The sequence below is a fragment of the Rhinoraja longicauda genome, chromosome 36 (genome assembly GCF_053455715.1).
Source record: "Rhinoraja longicauda isolate Sanriku21f chromosome 36, sRhiLon1.1, whole genome shotgun sequence".
Taxonomy (NCBI): Eukaryota; Metazoa; Chordata; class Chondrichthyes; order Rajiformes; family Arhynchobatidae; genus Rhinoraja; species Rhinoraja longicauda.
The window spans coordinates 4284925-4301758 of NC_135988.1; the positions used below are offsets into that span (position 1 = coordinate 4284925).

At 44.7% G+C, this 16834-nt stretch overlaps 1 protein-coding gene across 5 annotated transcripts in view; it reads right to left on the reverse strand.

Annotated features, from left to right (window-relative positions):
* Nucleotides 1-1659: 1659 nt before the first annotated feature.
* The window catches only part of nsd3 (nuclear receptor binding SET domain protein 3), an 89152-nt gene continuing 73977 nt past the window's right edge, over nucleotides 1660-16834 (reverse strand). For all 5 annotated transcript variants that reach the window (XM_078429082.1, XM_078429081.1, XM_078429079.1 and 2 more), the window contains 7 exons: nucleotides 16169-16281; nucleotides 13810-14079; nucleotides 12304-12420; nucleotides 10535-10676; nucleotides 8326-8432; nucleotides 6376-6580; nucleotides 1660-4745 (listed from right to left, as the gene is read on the reverse strand). In XM_078429082.1, coding sequence (XP_078285208.1) covers nucleotides 4498-4745; nucleotides 6376-6580; nucleotides 8326-8432; nucleotides 10535-10676; nucleotides 12304-12420; nucleotides 13810-14079; nucleotides 16169-16281 — 1202 coding nt within the window. In that variant the 3' untranslated portion in view covers nucleotides 1660-4497. The remainder of the gene's footprint in view (nucleotides 4746-6375; nucleotides 6581-8325; nucleotides 8433-10534; nucleotides 10677-12303; nucleotides 12421-13809; nucleotides 14080-16168; nucleotides 16282-16834) is intronic.

Consider the following 16834-nt stretch of genomic DNA (forward strand, 5'->3'; position numbering starts at 1 on the left):
ATTAGTTTAACTCTGCATTGTGGGCCGAAGGGCCTGCCCCTGTGCTATACTGGTCAATATTCTACAAACTACCTATCCGACCCTCACACTTCTTTTGATAACACTTATTCAACACTTATTCAGTATAAATACATTTCACAAGCCATTTGTAATCCTTTGCACAGTTTTTTCAATATACTTTAATTTATTAAGGACAACACATGTTATAAAACATCTCTCTGATTTTGCCAGCACATATGATACCAGCCATTCACAATTAAAATAGTAAACATTCTTGGAAATGCCCCTCTTCCAAAGTTGGGCACGAGGGAAACAGGATCGAAACGTTTGCATGGAAACTCTTACATCCTATAATGACAGATAAAACCAGACCAGTCAACAACAGTCAAAGAAAGAGAGTTAGTGTCACACGACATACAATCCAACCATGGTCACGTATGGCAACACACTTAAGTGACGTTTTAGGAAAGGGAGGAAATTTTTAAACTCTTTTAAAAAAAAGTTAAACAATCCATTGCAGCGGCATCTCCTCATGCCAAAGCACTGAAGATTAGGTTTCAAATTAATGGTTTTCCAGGAAGTCCTAAAGGACTTTATAATCATTGAAGTACTTTGTTTGTTTGAAGCTACTTTTTTGGCAAAAGGAAGGGTGTCAGTCAATGCGTGCACACCAAGCTCCCCTAGGCAGCAACGTCATGTTGAGCGAGAGCTAACTAATTGCCAGAGTGTAGGACTCCGTTGTTCTTCATAGCAGTGCTGTGGGATCCCTTACGTCTACCTGAGAGAGTGGACGGGGCTTCTGAATATCTGCGCGGCAGATGTGAAAGAAGAAAGTCTTTACATCGTCCCCCCTCGGAATGCAAAATGCGTTTTGTTCATGGTATCTGCTGGGGATTCTGCCGGACAAGAAGTAGGAAGGGATTCGGAGGGAACGGGGAGTTGAGAATGCTTCTCCGCCTACACCTTTATGGCTCATTTTTGTCCGTAGGCCATTCAGCATCTCCTTGACCTACTCTACCACCAACCCAAGTTTCTGCCCAGGAAATTTGCTGAACACAAGAGACTGCATACCCTGTAGACACAAAATGCTGGAGAAACTCAATGGGACAGGCAGCATCTCTGGAGAGAAGGAATGGGTGCCCTTTTGGGTCGAGATCCTTCTTCGGACGATATTTAAACGGTGCCTGAAGAAGAGTCTCGACCTGAAATTTCACACATTCCTTCTCCCCAGAGATGCTGCCTGTCCCGCTGAGTTACTCCAGTATTTTGTGTCCATCTTCCATGTAAACCAGCATCTGCAGTTCCTTCCTACAAAGACTCTTTTAAAACTGCTGTACAACCTGCCACATACATTTGTTGGCAAAGTCTTAGTTTTGAATGTGTTAATGCACATAGGCACTCATTAACTTACAAAATTACATTTAAACAAAAACACTGCCCCCAAATGGGGGCAATAATAAAGAAAATCACCTTCCAGGCAGACATGCGAGTACCCTCGGCGGAACAGTGGTGCATTGCACAACAGTATCGATCATGTAGTGTATCCAACGTTACAATTAACAAGATAACATGTTTAAACAGAGGTACATATAAGACAGTGCTTAGTTCAGTGCTGAAAGCCAGTTGTTGGGGAGGTAGGTGGGGGGGGGGGGGGGGGGAGAAGAGAGGAGAGGAGAGGGAGACAGACATGGGTCTAAATTGTGTAATTATGAGGGGGGGGGGGGGAGTCAGTGGTAGGAAACCACTCAATGGATCTGGCAGAATTTATTTAAAGACCAAGGTCTGGAGCTGTTTCTCTGGACTTCTGATCAAGTCACTGGGCTATCCTGATACAAGGGTTGTTTCCATTTGATTTTCAACTGGATGCTGAGAAACTTGAGAGATTGGAGTCGCCTGTGACCAAGTTCCTTTCAGGTAAAAGATTTCCCAATAATAATAACAACAACAACAACAACAACAACACTCATCCAGCGTGACTCGACCTTAAATTAACTGGTCTTTCAGAGATGAGAACAGGGCAGGGGAGGAGAGTTTTCTATGCTGCTACTGGATGTATGATGGATCAGTTATCTCTAGACTGCAATGCCAAAGCATCTGTGGATCAGGACTGAGCAACTGATCAAACTTGGGAGCATGTCTATCCAAAGAATCAGAGCTGTACAATCCAATAACAACACGGAGGTGTTCCTTCCTTCAGCTTATTCTAAGAAATACATTTAATGCTGTCTTCCACAAAGCTTGAAGAGGGGAAGGGGAGGGGTGAGCACAGATATTTGGAAAACACTAGACAGAGACAGGGAGAGAGACAGACAGAGACAGGGAGAGAGCCAGGTGGAGACGGGCACGGAGATGGGGGGGGAGGGAGAGGGGGAGAGAGAGGGAGGGAGGGAGAGGGGGAGGGGGTGGAGGGAGGGAGGGAGGGGGTGGAGGGAGGGAGGGAGGGAGGGAGGGAGGGAGAGAGACAGACAGATGCAGAGAGAGACAGACTCAGAGAGAGACAGACGCAGAGAGAGACAGACGCAGAGAGAGACAGACGCAGAGAGAGACAGATGCAGAGAGAGACAGACGGGGGAGTTACAGATTGAGAATCAACTGGCAAGGATGCCAGCAATATGGATTCCAAGCAGCTTTAAGGGGAAAACTGCTAAGTGCTGGCCTGTTTGGAACCTGATCAAGATAATAACTTCCTTTTCTGTCTGCTCGTCTCCACATTTTCAATGTAGGTTTTTATCCGAGCACAAAAAGCTCAGACCTGGAAGATGGAGATCAAATATTTTTGTGAAAAGATTATCAACAACTGCCATTTCTTTGTTGTTGCTGGCCATTTTAGAAGCGTGTCACCTAAAGCAGGCGGTGTCCATCAGTCACAGCACCACAGTGACTCAACAACCAGCGGGAGATGTCCTCAATGGAGAAAAGCAAAGTTGGCTGGAAGGTGGAGAATTTACAAACAAGCCACTGGATAAAGGCGGCAGTTTAACGGAGAGATGTTTTGTGAATGGATACCCTGAACTCTGCAAAGTTTGGATGCAATGGATGAGGAGGGGGTTTTCTTGCTATTAAATATAACATGTGAATAATGCTGAAAAACAAAAATCACGTTTATTCTACCAGTTCTAGTCTCAGAACGAGAAGGTTATTTTAGATATACAGACATATTTAAATGCACATTATATACAGAAGTACTTAATAGAATCATAGATTCACAGAGATTGAGATTTAATGAAATTGTTCAAAAATTATGGATAGGTTGATGCAGGAGAGAGATAAAGGGAGAAAAGGATAACTGATTATGAATGGCCTGTTTGGAAGGGGTGATGCAATAATAAGACAGACAGCTCTTTAAGGGCTGCACAGACATGATGGCATCTTCCTGCATGACAATGATTCTATGATTCTAGGCATACTTTCAATTAGTTGAGCATTTTATTTGTTCATAAAACACTCATTCTTTTAAGAACAAAGATGGCATTTTAAGTTTCAGTTTTTAAAAAAAACATGATATTTTTCTTTCATAATTTTGCTTTTTACATATAAATGTATAAAAATAATAAAATCACGTCTGTCAAACTGTAGCCATAATGGTAGTGCCAATAACACATAATATGAACTTCAAAAAGCAAAACTCGAATTAGAATACTCACTTATACAGGTGGAGGAAATACAACTGTAAATATTACAAGAACCAGGAGCAAATTCTGGAGGTGTTTTCCACATGAAAGGCCCAGAACTAAAGGTTTGCCTTGTCTGAACCTCACGTAAATCACCGCATCAGTAGCTGCTGCCCATCCAGGGATTAAAACCCCTTTCTCTTTTCATCCTTGCCCTAACAAATACGCTGAGGCTCACAGCCTGTTCTCCTGGTGGTTTATCTTACAAGGATTCTAATTTTCCCCGACTGTACCCAGCAGATTCTGGCCCACTGCAAAGATCTTTAAAACTAACTATAAGTGCTGTACAAAATCCACGTCCATTTTAGAGTGGGGGGGGGGGGGGGGGGGGGAGGGTGGAAGAGAGAGCGACCACCTCTTTTCCCATCACGACCCCAGTGAACCTCCTCGTCCTCGTACCCTTCCTGACACGCCCCCCAAACCTGGCTGTGATTAATTTAAACATTATTTAAACAAGCTACATAACATTATCCTTAGATTTTGGTTTTAGTGGGACAGGCGAGGTTCCATCCGACATCAAATATCTGACACAAGTACAACAATACAACTTGCAATTTAGAAAAAAAAAGACAATTTAGAACACTATTTCCCAATTGTGACAGTAATTCGTGAAGAGTAAATACCAGCTTTGTCACATGAACGTGTCCAAAATAGTAACTAAACCAAAATAACATCAAAACAATCTTTTGGTCATCTTTACTTACTCCCTCAATACCTCCGAGTTCTCCACCTCATGATTTACAGTCCTCAGAGCCTTTCATAGTTGAACACTAAAGATGGCCCTGCTCAGTATTTCAGTCCTCCATGTCTCCGTACAGAAGGTGCCTCATTCGTTGGTCTCCTCGCCGGTGTCCTCTGCCGCCGAGTTGTTCTGAAGTCTGACAGAGGAAGACAAGATAAATTCCGCCGGGCAGCTGGGGTCGTGCTCGGAGCAGCAGGGGCGGCCGTCCAGTGCCGAGGTGGTCAGGGCTCCCTTCTGGTGCTCCCGGCAGTAGGAGTTTGGGCAGAAGTCGCAGAAGCAGGTGGACACTGAGCCACAGATGTCACAGTTGTGCCAAGGGCATTCCCATTTCCCTGAGATCACAGCAAAGGATTAAAGACAGAAAGAAACATCATTTAGTTCAGTTTAGAGATACCACATGGAAACCGGCCCTTTGGCCCAGAGTCCGTGCCTGCTCACACTAGTTCTATGTTATCCCACTGTCTCATACATTCCCCACTCACTCGGGGCAATTTACAGAGGCCAAGTAATCTAAAACCCACTCAGTCACAGGGAGAACATGCAAACTCCACATAGACAGCAGCCGAGGTCAGGATCATACCTCCGTCGCTGGCTCGTTGAGGCAGCAGCTCCACAAGCAAGCACTTCATCTTTTCGCCACTATTTCTCCCTTTAAAAACTTCAAGTATAATGGGCTTCCAGGGTTCTAGGGTCAGTGTCACCTCCAGCCCACACATCCTGGCTCCAGGCTTGTCCCAGTCATCTTCCCCCCCGGCCATCACCATGCACTGAGCTGAGCTTTGTTCCTCCACACATCCAACCCCAGGCAATGCTCATCCCAGAGGTCCTACACATAATGATCTCAGGCGACATCCAAGCAATCCTTCACACAACCTCTGATTAACATCAGCAGCATGACCTTCTTGGATAACGATTGTGTGTGGAAGATACAGGCATTGTTACCGATGATTCCGCTAGTCTGTTATTATGGAATTGGGAGGTACAACGAACCAGTACAATAGGAATAAACAAACTGCTGGAGGAACTCAGCAGGTCAGACTCATAGCAGAAGCATCCACATGGCGGGACTGGAAGAGCCCTGAGCTAATTCTGCTACCCCCATCGTCTGCTGTACAAGTGATGGCTCCCACTGATTGCCGCCGGAAGCTCGCACCCTTTTCAGGATGGATGACGACAGTGATGTAACATTTGAAATATAGAAGATTGACACGAAAGAAGAATTCTGAACACCAAATGTGCTTTTTTTTCCCCCCTATGAGGGTGTGCGTTTCGCTTGAAAGCTCCGCTTTCCTGCCAGGTCCACAAGACGTGCAGGTGGGTAGGTTAACGGGCCGCTGTAAAGTGCCCCTGGTGTAGGTGAGTAGGCGGGAGAATCATGGAGGAGCTGATACACAAGTGTGAGAGAACAGTTCACAGGGAGTGATGTGGGGGGTTCGATTGAGCACTCCGAGAGATGGAATAGTCTCGACGGGTCAAAAGGCTTCCTTCAATACCAGAAGAGTATTCAATAACTCCAAAAAGGCACAGAGCATCTGTGATGATTTCTCTGGAACGCAGAAGGTTGAGGACAGGTATACAAGATTATGAGAGGGAATTATGAGAGGGTAGACAGTCAGAGCCTTATTCCCAGGGGGAGATATCAAATACTATAGCATTGAGGCAAGAGGGGCAAAGTTATTTGTACACAGAGACTGGAGGGTGGCTGGAAGGCACTGACTATTTCTCCACTGGTGGTGGAGACAAATATGATCGGGGCATTTGAGGGGTTTTTGGATAGGCACTTGGATATGGAGGGTTATGGATTATGTACAGGCAGATAAGTGTTCGTCCTGGCATCATGTTTGACACAGATATTGTGGGCTGAACGACTTATTTCTGTGCTGTTTTTTACAATATAGTTACAATGAAACAGGTGAACACTATGTTATTGAGAAACATGCAGACTATGCACATGGTGCTTACCAAATGGAGGTTTGTTCAGGTTAAGGCAGGAGAGATGATATGCTTTGGGGCAATCCTTCTTATCACACATCACCAATTCGCCTCCGTCACAGCAACGGAAACAATAGTCCTCGTGCATTTTTCTGACATCCATCTTGGTTTTGCGTTTCTTCATCTTTTTCTTTGCATTCTTTGCCTTTTCTTCATTTGCCGTTGCAGCAGCAGTCTGATAAACGCATGGGGAAAATGTCAACACAAAAGGTTTCACAGAAAATTTCCTGCTACGCATTATTTTTTATTTCAAAAATAAACTTTATTCAGTCGAAAAAATATTCAAAACCAAAAACTGTGCAAAAACTCTTCATACATTTTCAGCGTGTATACATTCAATAGTCTCATACGCTGCAGTGTTTGTACCTATCTTTGCACAAAACACCCCATGTGGCCTTCTTGGGTGATATCTTTTTTTTTAAATCAAAAATATTTATTCAAATATTAAAATAATATATACAATACAATAAAACCAAAACAGAACCCACCACCAGAACAATATACAAACAAATATACCAATTGAAACTATTATACAATTATATTACAATCCCCATCCAGGATACATCCAATCCCCCGCGGTGCCCAGCGGTCCCGGAAATCCTCCAGGGTGCCCGTGGACAGCGCGCGGTCCCTCTCCAACACCACCCGGGCGCGGATATAACCCCGGAAAAGGGGCAGGCAGCCGGCTCGGGCAGAGCCCTCTTCCACCTGGCTCCGTGAGTCGCGGATGGCCAGTTTGGCCTTGGGTGATATCCTTGGAGTTTGTAGTGTTGAATAGCCTGATGGGTGTTGGGAAGAATCTGCTCCTGAACCTTACAGTTTTCAGGCTCCTGTACCTTCCTCACAATGGTAGGAGTGAAATGAGTGTGTGGCTAAGATGGTATGTGGCTGTTGATGATGCTGGCTGCCTTTTTGAGGCAGCGACTCCAGTAGATGCTATCAATGGTGGAGAGGTCAGTACCCGTGTTCACCACTTTTTTGTAATCTTCTTCGTTCCTGAGTGTTCTGGTCGCCGAACCAGGCTGTGATGCAACCAGTCAATGAGCTCTCCACCTGTAGACGTTCAAGACGACTCGTCGACAGACCAAATCACCTCAATCCTCTAAGGAAGTAGAGGCGTTGATGGGCTTTCCGTATGATTGCATCCAGACGCCTGGCCCAGGGCAGAACTTCGGAGATATGCACGCCCAGGAACTTGAAGGCGTTGACTCCCTCCACCACCGTCCCGATGAGGATGGGTTTGTGGATCCACATGTTCACCACCTATCCTTTCCCCACTTCCACTACTGCTCAGAAGAACAATAGATGATTTGTTACAAAAACTGGGAGGCTTAATTAAAGAAAAGGTTCCATGATCTACTATGACAGTTTCATCTGTGGTACATTCCAGCAGAGAAACTCTGCACCAATGAAAATAATCAGAGCTAAAAATCTTCGCATAACTAATAGCACATTTTCTTGCCATTAATTTGTATTAAAAACTTACAACTGTACAATTTTTTTAAAACGCAGATGTAATGTGTTGCCAGGGATGGTGGTGGAGACAGTGGTATTTCAGAGACGTTTAGATAGGCACATGGATGTGCAGGCAATGGAGGGATACGGATCAAGTGCAGGCAGAGGAGATTAGTTTAAGTTGGCTTCATGTTCAGGACAGATATTGTGGGTGGAAGGGCCTGCTCCCAAACATATTGTTCTATGTTCTATTTAATAATGCAAGACTGTTATGAAGTTGTGATATTCTTTGAGCCGCTCACTGGATGTGACTCTGGAGTTCATCCTGCATCATCACCCGGGACTGGATTTGAGAGCAGCCAACCTGACGTATGGCATTTTCTATTGTCGATGGTCTTTTACTCTAGGTTTCATTACTGGAATAAATTGCATGCTATGTAAGGGAAAGCCGAGCCAGGCACTCACCTTTGGACGTACACCGAGATATCCACTGCAGTTTGGAGCTCCACATTTACACACTGTCTTTCCATTGCCCAAGCAATCCAAATTATAATTGAAGGTGAGTTCAGAACCTAAATGCAAACAAATAGGGTTTACTCCACAAGCAGCCAGAACTGTTCTGAGGTGGCAATCCACTTGGAGGCTGGGAGGCATCAAACTGAAATGCCGAGCTTGAATAGTTGACATCTAGAACCTGTTTTTTGAGTAATATCCTGAAATACAAGTATCCATCTCCAATTACTGCCCCGTTGGTGGACACTGTTTAACTTTTTCAACTCATAATTAGAAGGGAGAGTTGAATTGGGTGACGGGGAGGGGCTGGGAAGAACAGAACCCAACGGAAACAAGTAGTAACAAGCTCCTGCAACTGTTTTACCCAACACTTCTTTACAAAACGCAAGAGTAATGTCAGAACATCATGGAGGATTGAGTAAAATTAACTATGCAACACCTACTAGCATTGAAGCACAAGTTTTGTGTTTGGAAAATACATATTTTTTAAATCGAATTAAAAGAAAGCAATGTTACTAGTGAATGATATACAAGTAGTTGTGTTATCACATGTTTCCACAATTGGAGATAATGCAATCGACAAATTAGGAAACACTATTTGTATTACGAGGGTCTAATTGGTTATCACGCGATTTATTTTGAGAACTAGGGAACCAGTTCAAAATTACTTTGGAAATTGGCAGGCTGTCTTGGAAAAAAGCTGATGTTTCAAAACAGCCTTCCCGCAGTATTTAGATGCCATTGCTGCTTAAGAACACGGCTGCTACTTTCACTATGAAGGCACAAAGTGCTGGAGTAACTCAGAGGGTCAGGCAGCGTCTCTGGAGAACATGGATAGGTGACGTTTGTGGTCGAGGCCCTTCATCAGACTGAGTCTTAGTCTCAGTCCTCTCAGTCTGATGAAGGGTCTCGACCCAAAACGTTACCTATTTCTTTTCTCCAGAGATGCTGCCTCAAGGGCCTGAGCTATATGGAGAGGTTGGGCAGGCTGGAATTTCATTCCTTTGTGCACAGGTGATTTTATAGCCATGTATAATATCATGTTGGGAATAGACAAGCTGAATGCACAGTCTTTTACCCAGAATAGGGGTATTAAGGACTAGAGGACGTAGGTGTAAGATGAGTAGGGAAAGATTTAATAAGAAGCCGAGGGGCAACATTTTTAGGGGGCGGTGGGCGTATGGATTGAGCTGCCAGAGGACTAGTTGAGGCAGGTACTATAACTGCATTTAAAAGACACTTGGACAGATACACCGATCAGCCAAAACATTATGACCCCCTGCCTAATATGCTGTTGGTCCTCCGTGTGCCGCCAAAACAGCATCGATCTGCCAAGGCATGGACTCTACAAGACCCCTGAAGGTGTCCGGTTCTATCTGTATTGGCACCAAAACATTAGCAGCAGATCCTTCAGGTCGTGTAGGTTGCGAGGTGGAGCCGCCGTGGATCGGACTTGTCGATCCAGCACATCCCACAGATGCTCAATCGGATTGAGATCTGGAGAATTTGGAGGCCAGGGCAACACCGTGAACACTTCATCATGTTCCTCAAACCATTCCCGAACAATGTGTGCAGTGTGGCAGGGTGCATTATCCTGCTGAAAGAGGCCACTGCCATCAGGGAATACCATTGCCATGAAGGGGTGTACCTGGTCTGAATACCATTGCCATGAAGGGGTGTACCAGTAGTAGGTACTCACTACTGCTGACTAGGAACACCCCACAAGCCTTGCTGTTTCAGAGATGCTCTGACCCAGTCGTCTGGCCATAACAATTTGTCCCTTGTCAAAGTCGCTCAGGTCTTTACTCCTGCCCACTTCTCCTGCATCCAACACATTAACTTCAAGAACTGACTGTTCACTTGCTGCCTAATATATCCCACCCCTTGACAGGTGCCATTGTAACAAGATAATCAATGTTATTCACTTCACCTATCAGTGGTCATAATGTTTAGGCTGATCGGTGAATGTACATAGGAAAGGTTTAGAGGGATATGGGCTAAAATGGGACTAGCTTAAATAGGACATGTTGGTCGGCATGGATGAGTTAGGCCAAAAAACTGTGCCTCTAATACAAGAATGGACTTCGGAATCAACGTCTAGTTTGAATGATGCCAAGTCCATTGTCCATTTCCAACAGAGCCCTGGTTCCTGCCGACCCACCTGCTCGCACATCGCAGAGTGCAAAGAGTCCGACGCGCGTGTCACCCATCACCGTCCACTTCTGGGTCTCACAATTTGGATTGCAACTGTGATTCATGAACCTCGAGAAATTCCCCTTGGGTCCAGCATCAATGATGCGATCCTGAAAAGACAAACATACTGTCTCCACTTCGCTGCTTACTGACAGGACGTACAACAAGGGGACATAGCTTCAGAATTGAGGGACAAAAGTTTAGGGGTAACATGAGGGGTAACTTCTTTACTCAGAGGGTGGTGGCTGTATGGAATGGGCTTCCGGTGGAAGTGGTGGAGGCAGGCTCGATTTTATTATTTAAGAGTAAATTGGATAGGTATATGGATAAGAGGGGATTAGAGGGTCATGGTCTGAGAGCAGGTAGATGAGACTAGGTCAGAGAGAGTGGTCGGCGTGGACTGGTAGGGCCGAACGGGCCTGTTTCCGTGCTGTAGTTGTTATATGGTTATATGGTTATATAGGACAAACCTTTCCATCTCTACAGGGAGAATCCCATTATGATGGAACCACTCAATTCAAGTGGAATTTAGTTTTCTTGAATTGTAAAAAAGGTTGACTCACCCGAGAGAAAAAACGAATCACTTTTGGGCACAGAACCTTGCAACAAAGGCAGTGGCCATTTGGCCCAGGAGAAACCTAGCAGCTGAAAGGGGTCCTGCCATCTCAACCTCTTGGTTCTCAACCAAGTAAGCGACAGCGTTTCAAGCACATGGTCAAGTATCTTTTTGATCTACAATCAGGGTTCCTACTTTTCAAACCTTGCAAGAAGCAAATTCTAGGTTCACGTCATATTCTGGGTAAAATTTATTCTCCTCTGCCGTCCACAACCCGCTTCACCCATTTTACCTCATGGCCTTTTACCAAATACGTTAACTCTATGACTCCAATCATTGGTATCCCTGCTTGGAAATGTCTTAATATTCACTCTAGATCCCTCAACTTTATACACCTTAGCCTCCCCCCTCAGCTGCCCCGATCTTAAAAAGTTGCCTTTAAAAAAATATTTGCTGCGTACATCTTCGTAAATCCCCTCACGATCGTCCCTCGCATATCACATTCGCCTTCAACATGGCGGCCAAAACTGGGAATCATTCTCAAGATCCGACCTAACTGGTCTGTTACAATTTTCAGCATAACCTACTTTGGCATTTTCTACGTCTTGTCTTACAAAGGAGGATGAGCCTGGATGCCTCTCCCACAGCATGTCTTATCTTTTGAGGAATCTAAGACATTCCAGCCCTCACCATGGTGATTTTCAATACCCGATTACAGTGCTTTTTAAAATCTCTTTACAAGCTCCCTAAAATCTCTCTGCACAGCATCACTCCTCATTAGCAGAGTTATGTTCGACTGGCTGCAGAGGGTACAGTAGAAATGTATTAGACAAATGCCAGTGATAATGGACTTGCATTACGTAGAAAGATTGATGAGGCTGCGATACCTCTCCTTGGAACAGAGGACTTCTGATAGGGATATTTAAAATCATTTAATGTTATGGACAGAACAGATAGACATTGAACAGCTAAGTGGCCAAAGAATCAAAAGTAGCTGGGCAAGTGGTCAGGGCCCGGGAAGCACTGCCAGAGGAGAGGTGTGGGGGTGTTGTAGAAGTCCCCATGTGGGGTTGCAGGGGCTTTGTAAAGGTCCCCAAGCTAGAGGCCAAAAGCCATTGTATTATTGCTTTCCCCAATCCAGCTTTCAGTAGCACCACAAAACGAGCGTCACTTGGTCTTACCTTGGTTAAGGTCAGCAAATAGAAATTGGTAATATTGGCTTCGTGAGCATGCTTTATGCGGTTTCTGCATTCTTCCTCATCAATTAACTCACCGACATATTCTGTTACAAATTGCCCCTGTGTGGAAGAATGGCAGATGAGTCTCTCGAGAACAGGTAAAGGTGTCTTGAATATCACACCCACACATAGAAACATAGAAAATAGGTGCAGGAGGAGGCCATTCGGCCCTTCGAGCCAGCATCGCCATCCATTGTGATCATGGCTGATCGTCCACAATCAATAATCTGTGCCTACCTTCTCCTCATATTCCTTGATTCCACTAGCTCCTAGAGCTGTCTAACTCTCTCTAAAATCCATCCAGTGATTTGGCTTCCACTGCCTTCTGTGGCAGAGAATTCCACAAATTCACAACTCTCTGGGTGAAAAAGTTCCTTCTCACCTCAATTTTAAATGGCCTCCCCTTTATTCTAAGACTGTGGCCCCTGGTTCTGGACTCCCCCAACATCGGGAACATTTTTCCTGCATCTAGCTTGTCCAGTACTTTTGTAATTTTATATGTTTCTATAAGATCCCCTCTCATCATTCTAAACTCCAGTGAATAAAAGCCTAGTCTTTCCAATCTTTCCTCATATGACAGTCCCTCCATTCCAAGGATCAATCTCGTGAACCTACGCTGCACTGCCTCAATTACAAAGATGTCCTTCCTCAAATTAGGAGACCAAAACTGTACATAATACTCCAGATGTGGTCTTACCAGGGCCCTATACAACTGCAGAAGAACCTCTTTACTCCTATCCTGAAATCCTCTCGTTATGGCTTTCTTCACTGCCTGCTGTACCTGCACGCCAACGTTCAGTGACTGGTGTATAAGGACACCCAGGTCTCGCTGCACCTCACCCCTACGTAACCTAATACCATTGAGATAATAATCTGCCTCCTTGTTTTTGCCGCCAAAGTGGATAACCTCACATTTATCTATATTATACTGCATCTGCCATGCATCTGCCCATTCACTCAACCTGTCCAGGTCACCCTGCAATCTCCTAACATCCACTTCACAGTTCACACTGCCACCCAGCTTTGTGTCATCCGCAAACTTGCTAGTGTTGCTTCTAATTCCCTCTTCCAAATCATTAATATATATATGGCATTCGTGTGAATATCTGCATGTTGATTAGCATGCGGGACGGAACACATCATTATTCATCAGCATCTAATATGTGTCGATTAGTAAGGGCGTCAAAGGTTCCGGGGAGAAAGCAGAAGAATGGGGTTGAGCGGGAAAAATAAATGGCCATGATCGAATGGTGGAGCAGAATCGATGGGCCCAATGGCCTAACTCTACACCCATGTCTTATGAGTAATTCCTTTCTGATGTATAGCAGCATTTTATAGAACAGTACAGCAAAAGAATAGGCCATCCGGCCTGCAATGTCTGTACCGAGCATGATGGCAGGACCATTACACGGCAAGACAGAGGGAAGAAAGGGGCAAGGCCAAAATCACCTTTTTAATGTCGACTTTAGTGCAGAGGCCCCAGCCTCGCACATCTGTTCTCACAAGCTCCGTGTCCGGGTACAATCGCTTAGAGAAGCACTGGTTCTGACACCTTTCTCTGGCTGGACAGACAGCGGCATGACACTCGTACATCAAGATTCGGTTCAGACATTCAGAGTCCAGCCCGCACGGGTTCTCATCAGTGGGTTTACAGTTGCACCGGGGAATCTCTGACATATCAGCAATGCGAATCTGCACCGTCCCAACCGGCTTGTTTGCCTGTTGCAGAAGAAAGACAAGTGCAAGTGGGACTTATTATTCACACAATTGCTTTGTCATTGTATTTTAATTAACCTGTTTACGAGTTTACTTCAATACAAGAGTCGAGATATACAAATATAAAATGGCACTGTAAAAATTGAGTCGTGCACTGCTCCAAAAATATTTCAAGTTGAAGATAAAAACTGAAATTATTAAAGCTAATTAAGTCCGGAGCTATGATAGTCAGATGGTCTACGCTGATGGATTTAGTATCAGTCAGGGAACTACAACTGGCTTCCGATACATCCGTGGAGAAAGCTGGGAACAATGAAAATGGGGTGGTGGGGGTGTTTGTGAGGAGTGTGCAGACATGCAACTGCAGAAGAGGGCGCATTGAAATATAATGAGGCACGTTTCCTGCTCCTGATCTTTGCAAGCAGAAAAATGACTGAAGTACAGTTCCAAAGGGCTGTAACTATCCCAGCTCCTCCTAATACTAAGGCTTAACCCTAAAGCTGTATGCCCTGCAGGCATATGAAGTTAGATAAATCTCTGGGCCTGATCAGATATGTCCAAAGACATTGCGGGATGCCAGAGAAGACATTGTAGGTGCTCTGGCTGAGATGTACGAATCATCACTGCACACAGGCGAGGTACCAGAAGATGGAGGGTGGCTGGTGTTGTGGCTCTAAAGGCTGCAAGGAAAAGCCTGGCAACTGGAGACCAGTGAGCCGAACATCTGTGGTAAGCAAGTTACCGGAGAGGATTCGTAGGGATAAGGGGTGCTGCAATGCTATACTATTCACTTTCGCATATCAGCGAACAGTCCTACTTCAGACCCTATGGTAGAAGCCAAGTCATTGACGAAGCATGGTTGGTTCGAGGACACTGTCTGGGGACGTCCCTCTGTGTCCGGCGGCTGAGATGATTAACTTCCAACATACTGCTTCTGCCACAACCACTGAAATGTTTCTCCCTCCACACCGACTGACTTTAATTTTACCAGTATTCCTACGAGTATGGCAACATAACTGGTTTGATGGCAAGGTTACCAAACAAAATGGGACATTGGGCCACCTAAAGGAATATTTTACATATGACCACAGGTGGCTTTTAAAAAGGAGAGCTGGGATCTAAAGAGGGGATTTTTCAGAGCTTGGGGTCTCGGCAATGACAGGCCAGGGAAGGATTCTAAAATGATGTTGTAAATACCCCCTCAGAAGCCAGTGCAAGTGATGAGCACGGTGGTAATGGGTGAACAAGATTAGGTGCAAGTTATGACTGAGGAAGAGGTGTTTTGGATAACATGACAGTGGGCAAAGCAAGGAAGTTAAACCAGAGTAGGACATACAGTCAATGCATCTGTGGAATGTAGAACAGAGAGCCCTAAGTGGACAGGTACATTGTCCCTTTACATGCAGTGATACATGAAAACAAGGTGATGAAGAAGGGATATGACATGCTTGCCTTCACCAATGGGGCACAGGGTACAAGAATTGAGATCTCACGTTACAGTTGTATAAAACATGGGTTAACCTGCTCCTGAAATACGAGTGTAGTTCTGGTCACAACACAAAAGGAAAGATGTAATTAAGCTAGAAAGGGTGCCGAAAAGTTTCATAAGAATGTTGTTGGGCTCAACAGCCTGCGACTGTTTTTCCCAGAGCGAAGGAGGCAGAGGAGTTTCCTTATGCAGGTTTATAAAATCATGAGGGAGATAAATAAGGTAATTGATCGCAGTCTTTTCCCCAGGGTAGGGGAGTTTAAAATGAGAGGGTATAGGTTTAACGTAAAGGAGAAAGATTCAAAAGGGACACGAGGGGCGGGCTTTTCATGCAGAGTGGTAAAAATATGGAACAAGCTATCAGAGGCAGATACCATTGCAATGTTTACGAGAGATTTGGACCAGTTAATGGATAGGAAAGATTTAGTGCGATATGAGCCAAATGTAGGCAAACAGGACTAACTTAGTCAGGCATCTTGGCTGGCATGGACGAGTTGGGTTGAAGAGCCGATTTCCATGCAGTGTGACTGAGGGCAGTAGTGGAACTAGAGAATGGTGTAGGCTGCTGCTCAGATTAATTTTACACCGTTTCACGCCACTTACTTTAATGAATCTGTATGCAGGTGGCTTTCTATCATTGCGTTCATTTTCTAGTGCTTCCTTGCTCTCTTTCAGTGCTTTCAGCTCTTGGAATCGTTTAGCCGCTTCTTCCAGTGCTAGAGTGGAGGAAACATTATATATTTAAAATTGGAATTAACCACTTCTCCATTCTGTACACTAACCACCAAAGAATGCTTACATGGTTACTGCCATGTACTTCCTTAGATACAGGAATAGAACTAGCCACTTCCAGGAATAAGTATCAAGAACTCAATACATCTACAAAGCATCATCATTAATGTTCTCAACGAGGAGACACATTTAAGATTCAAAGGGCACTTCAGATTCTTTCCTCAACCCAACAAGATGAAAAGCATTTAATATGGATCTACTTCCCATGCCAGAATCGACCAAGGCCAGGTTCCAGGAGCCGTGTAGATGCTTTTAAACTGGAGTGCTCCATCAACAATAATGAGTGACTTTAGACTTTAGAGATACAGCATGGAAACAGTCCACTGAGTCCATACCGACCATCAGTCTGAAGAAGGGTCTCGACCCAAAACGTCACCCATTCCTTCTCTCCAGAGATGCTGCCTGACCCGCTGAGTTACTCCAGCATTTTGTGTCTACCTTCAATTTAAACCAGCTTCTGCAGTTTTCTTTCCTATC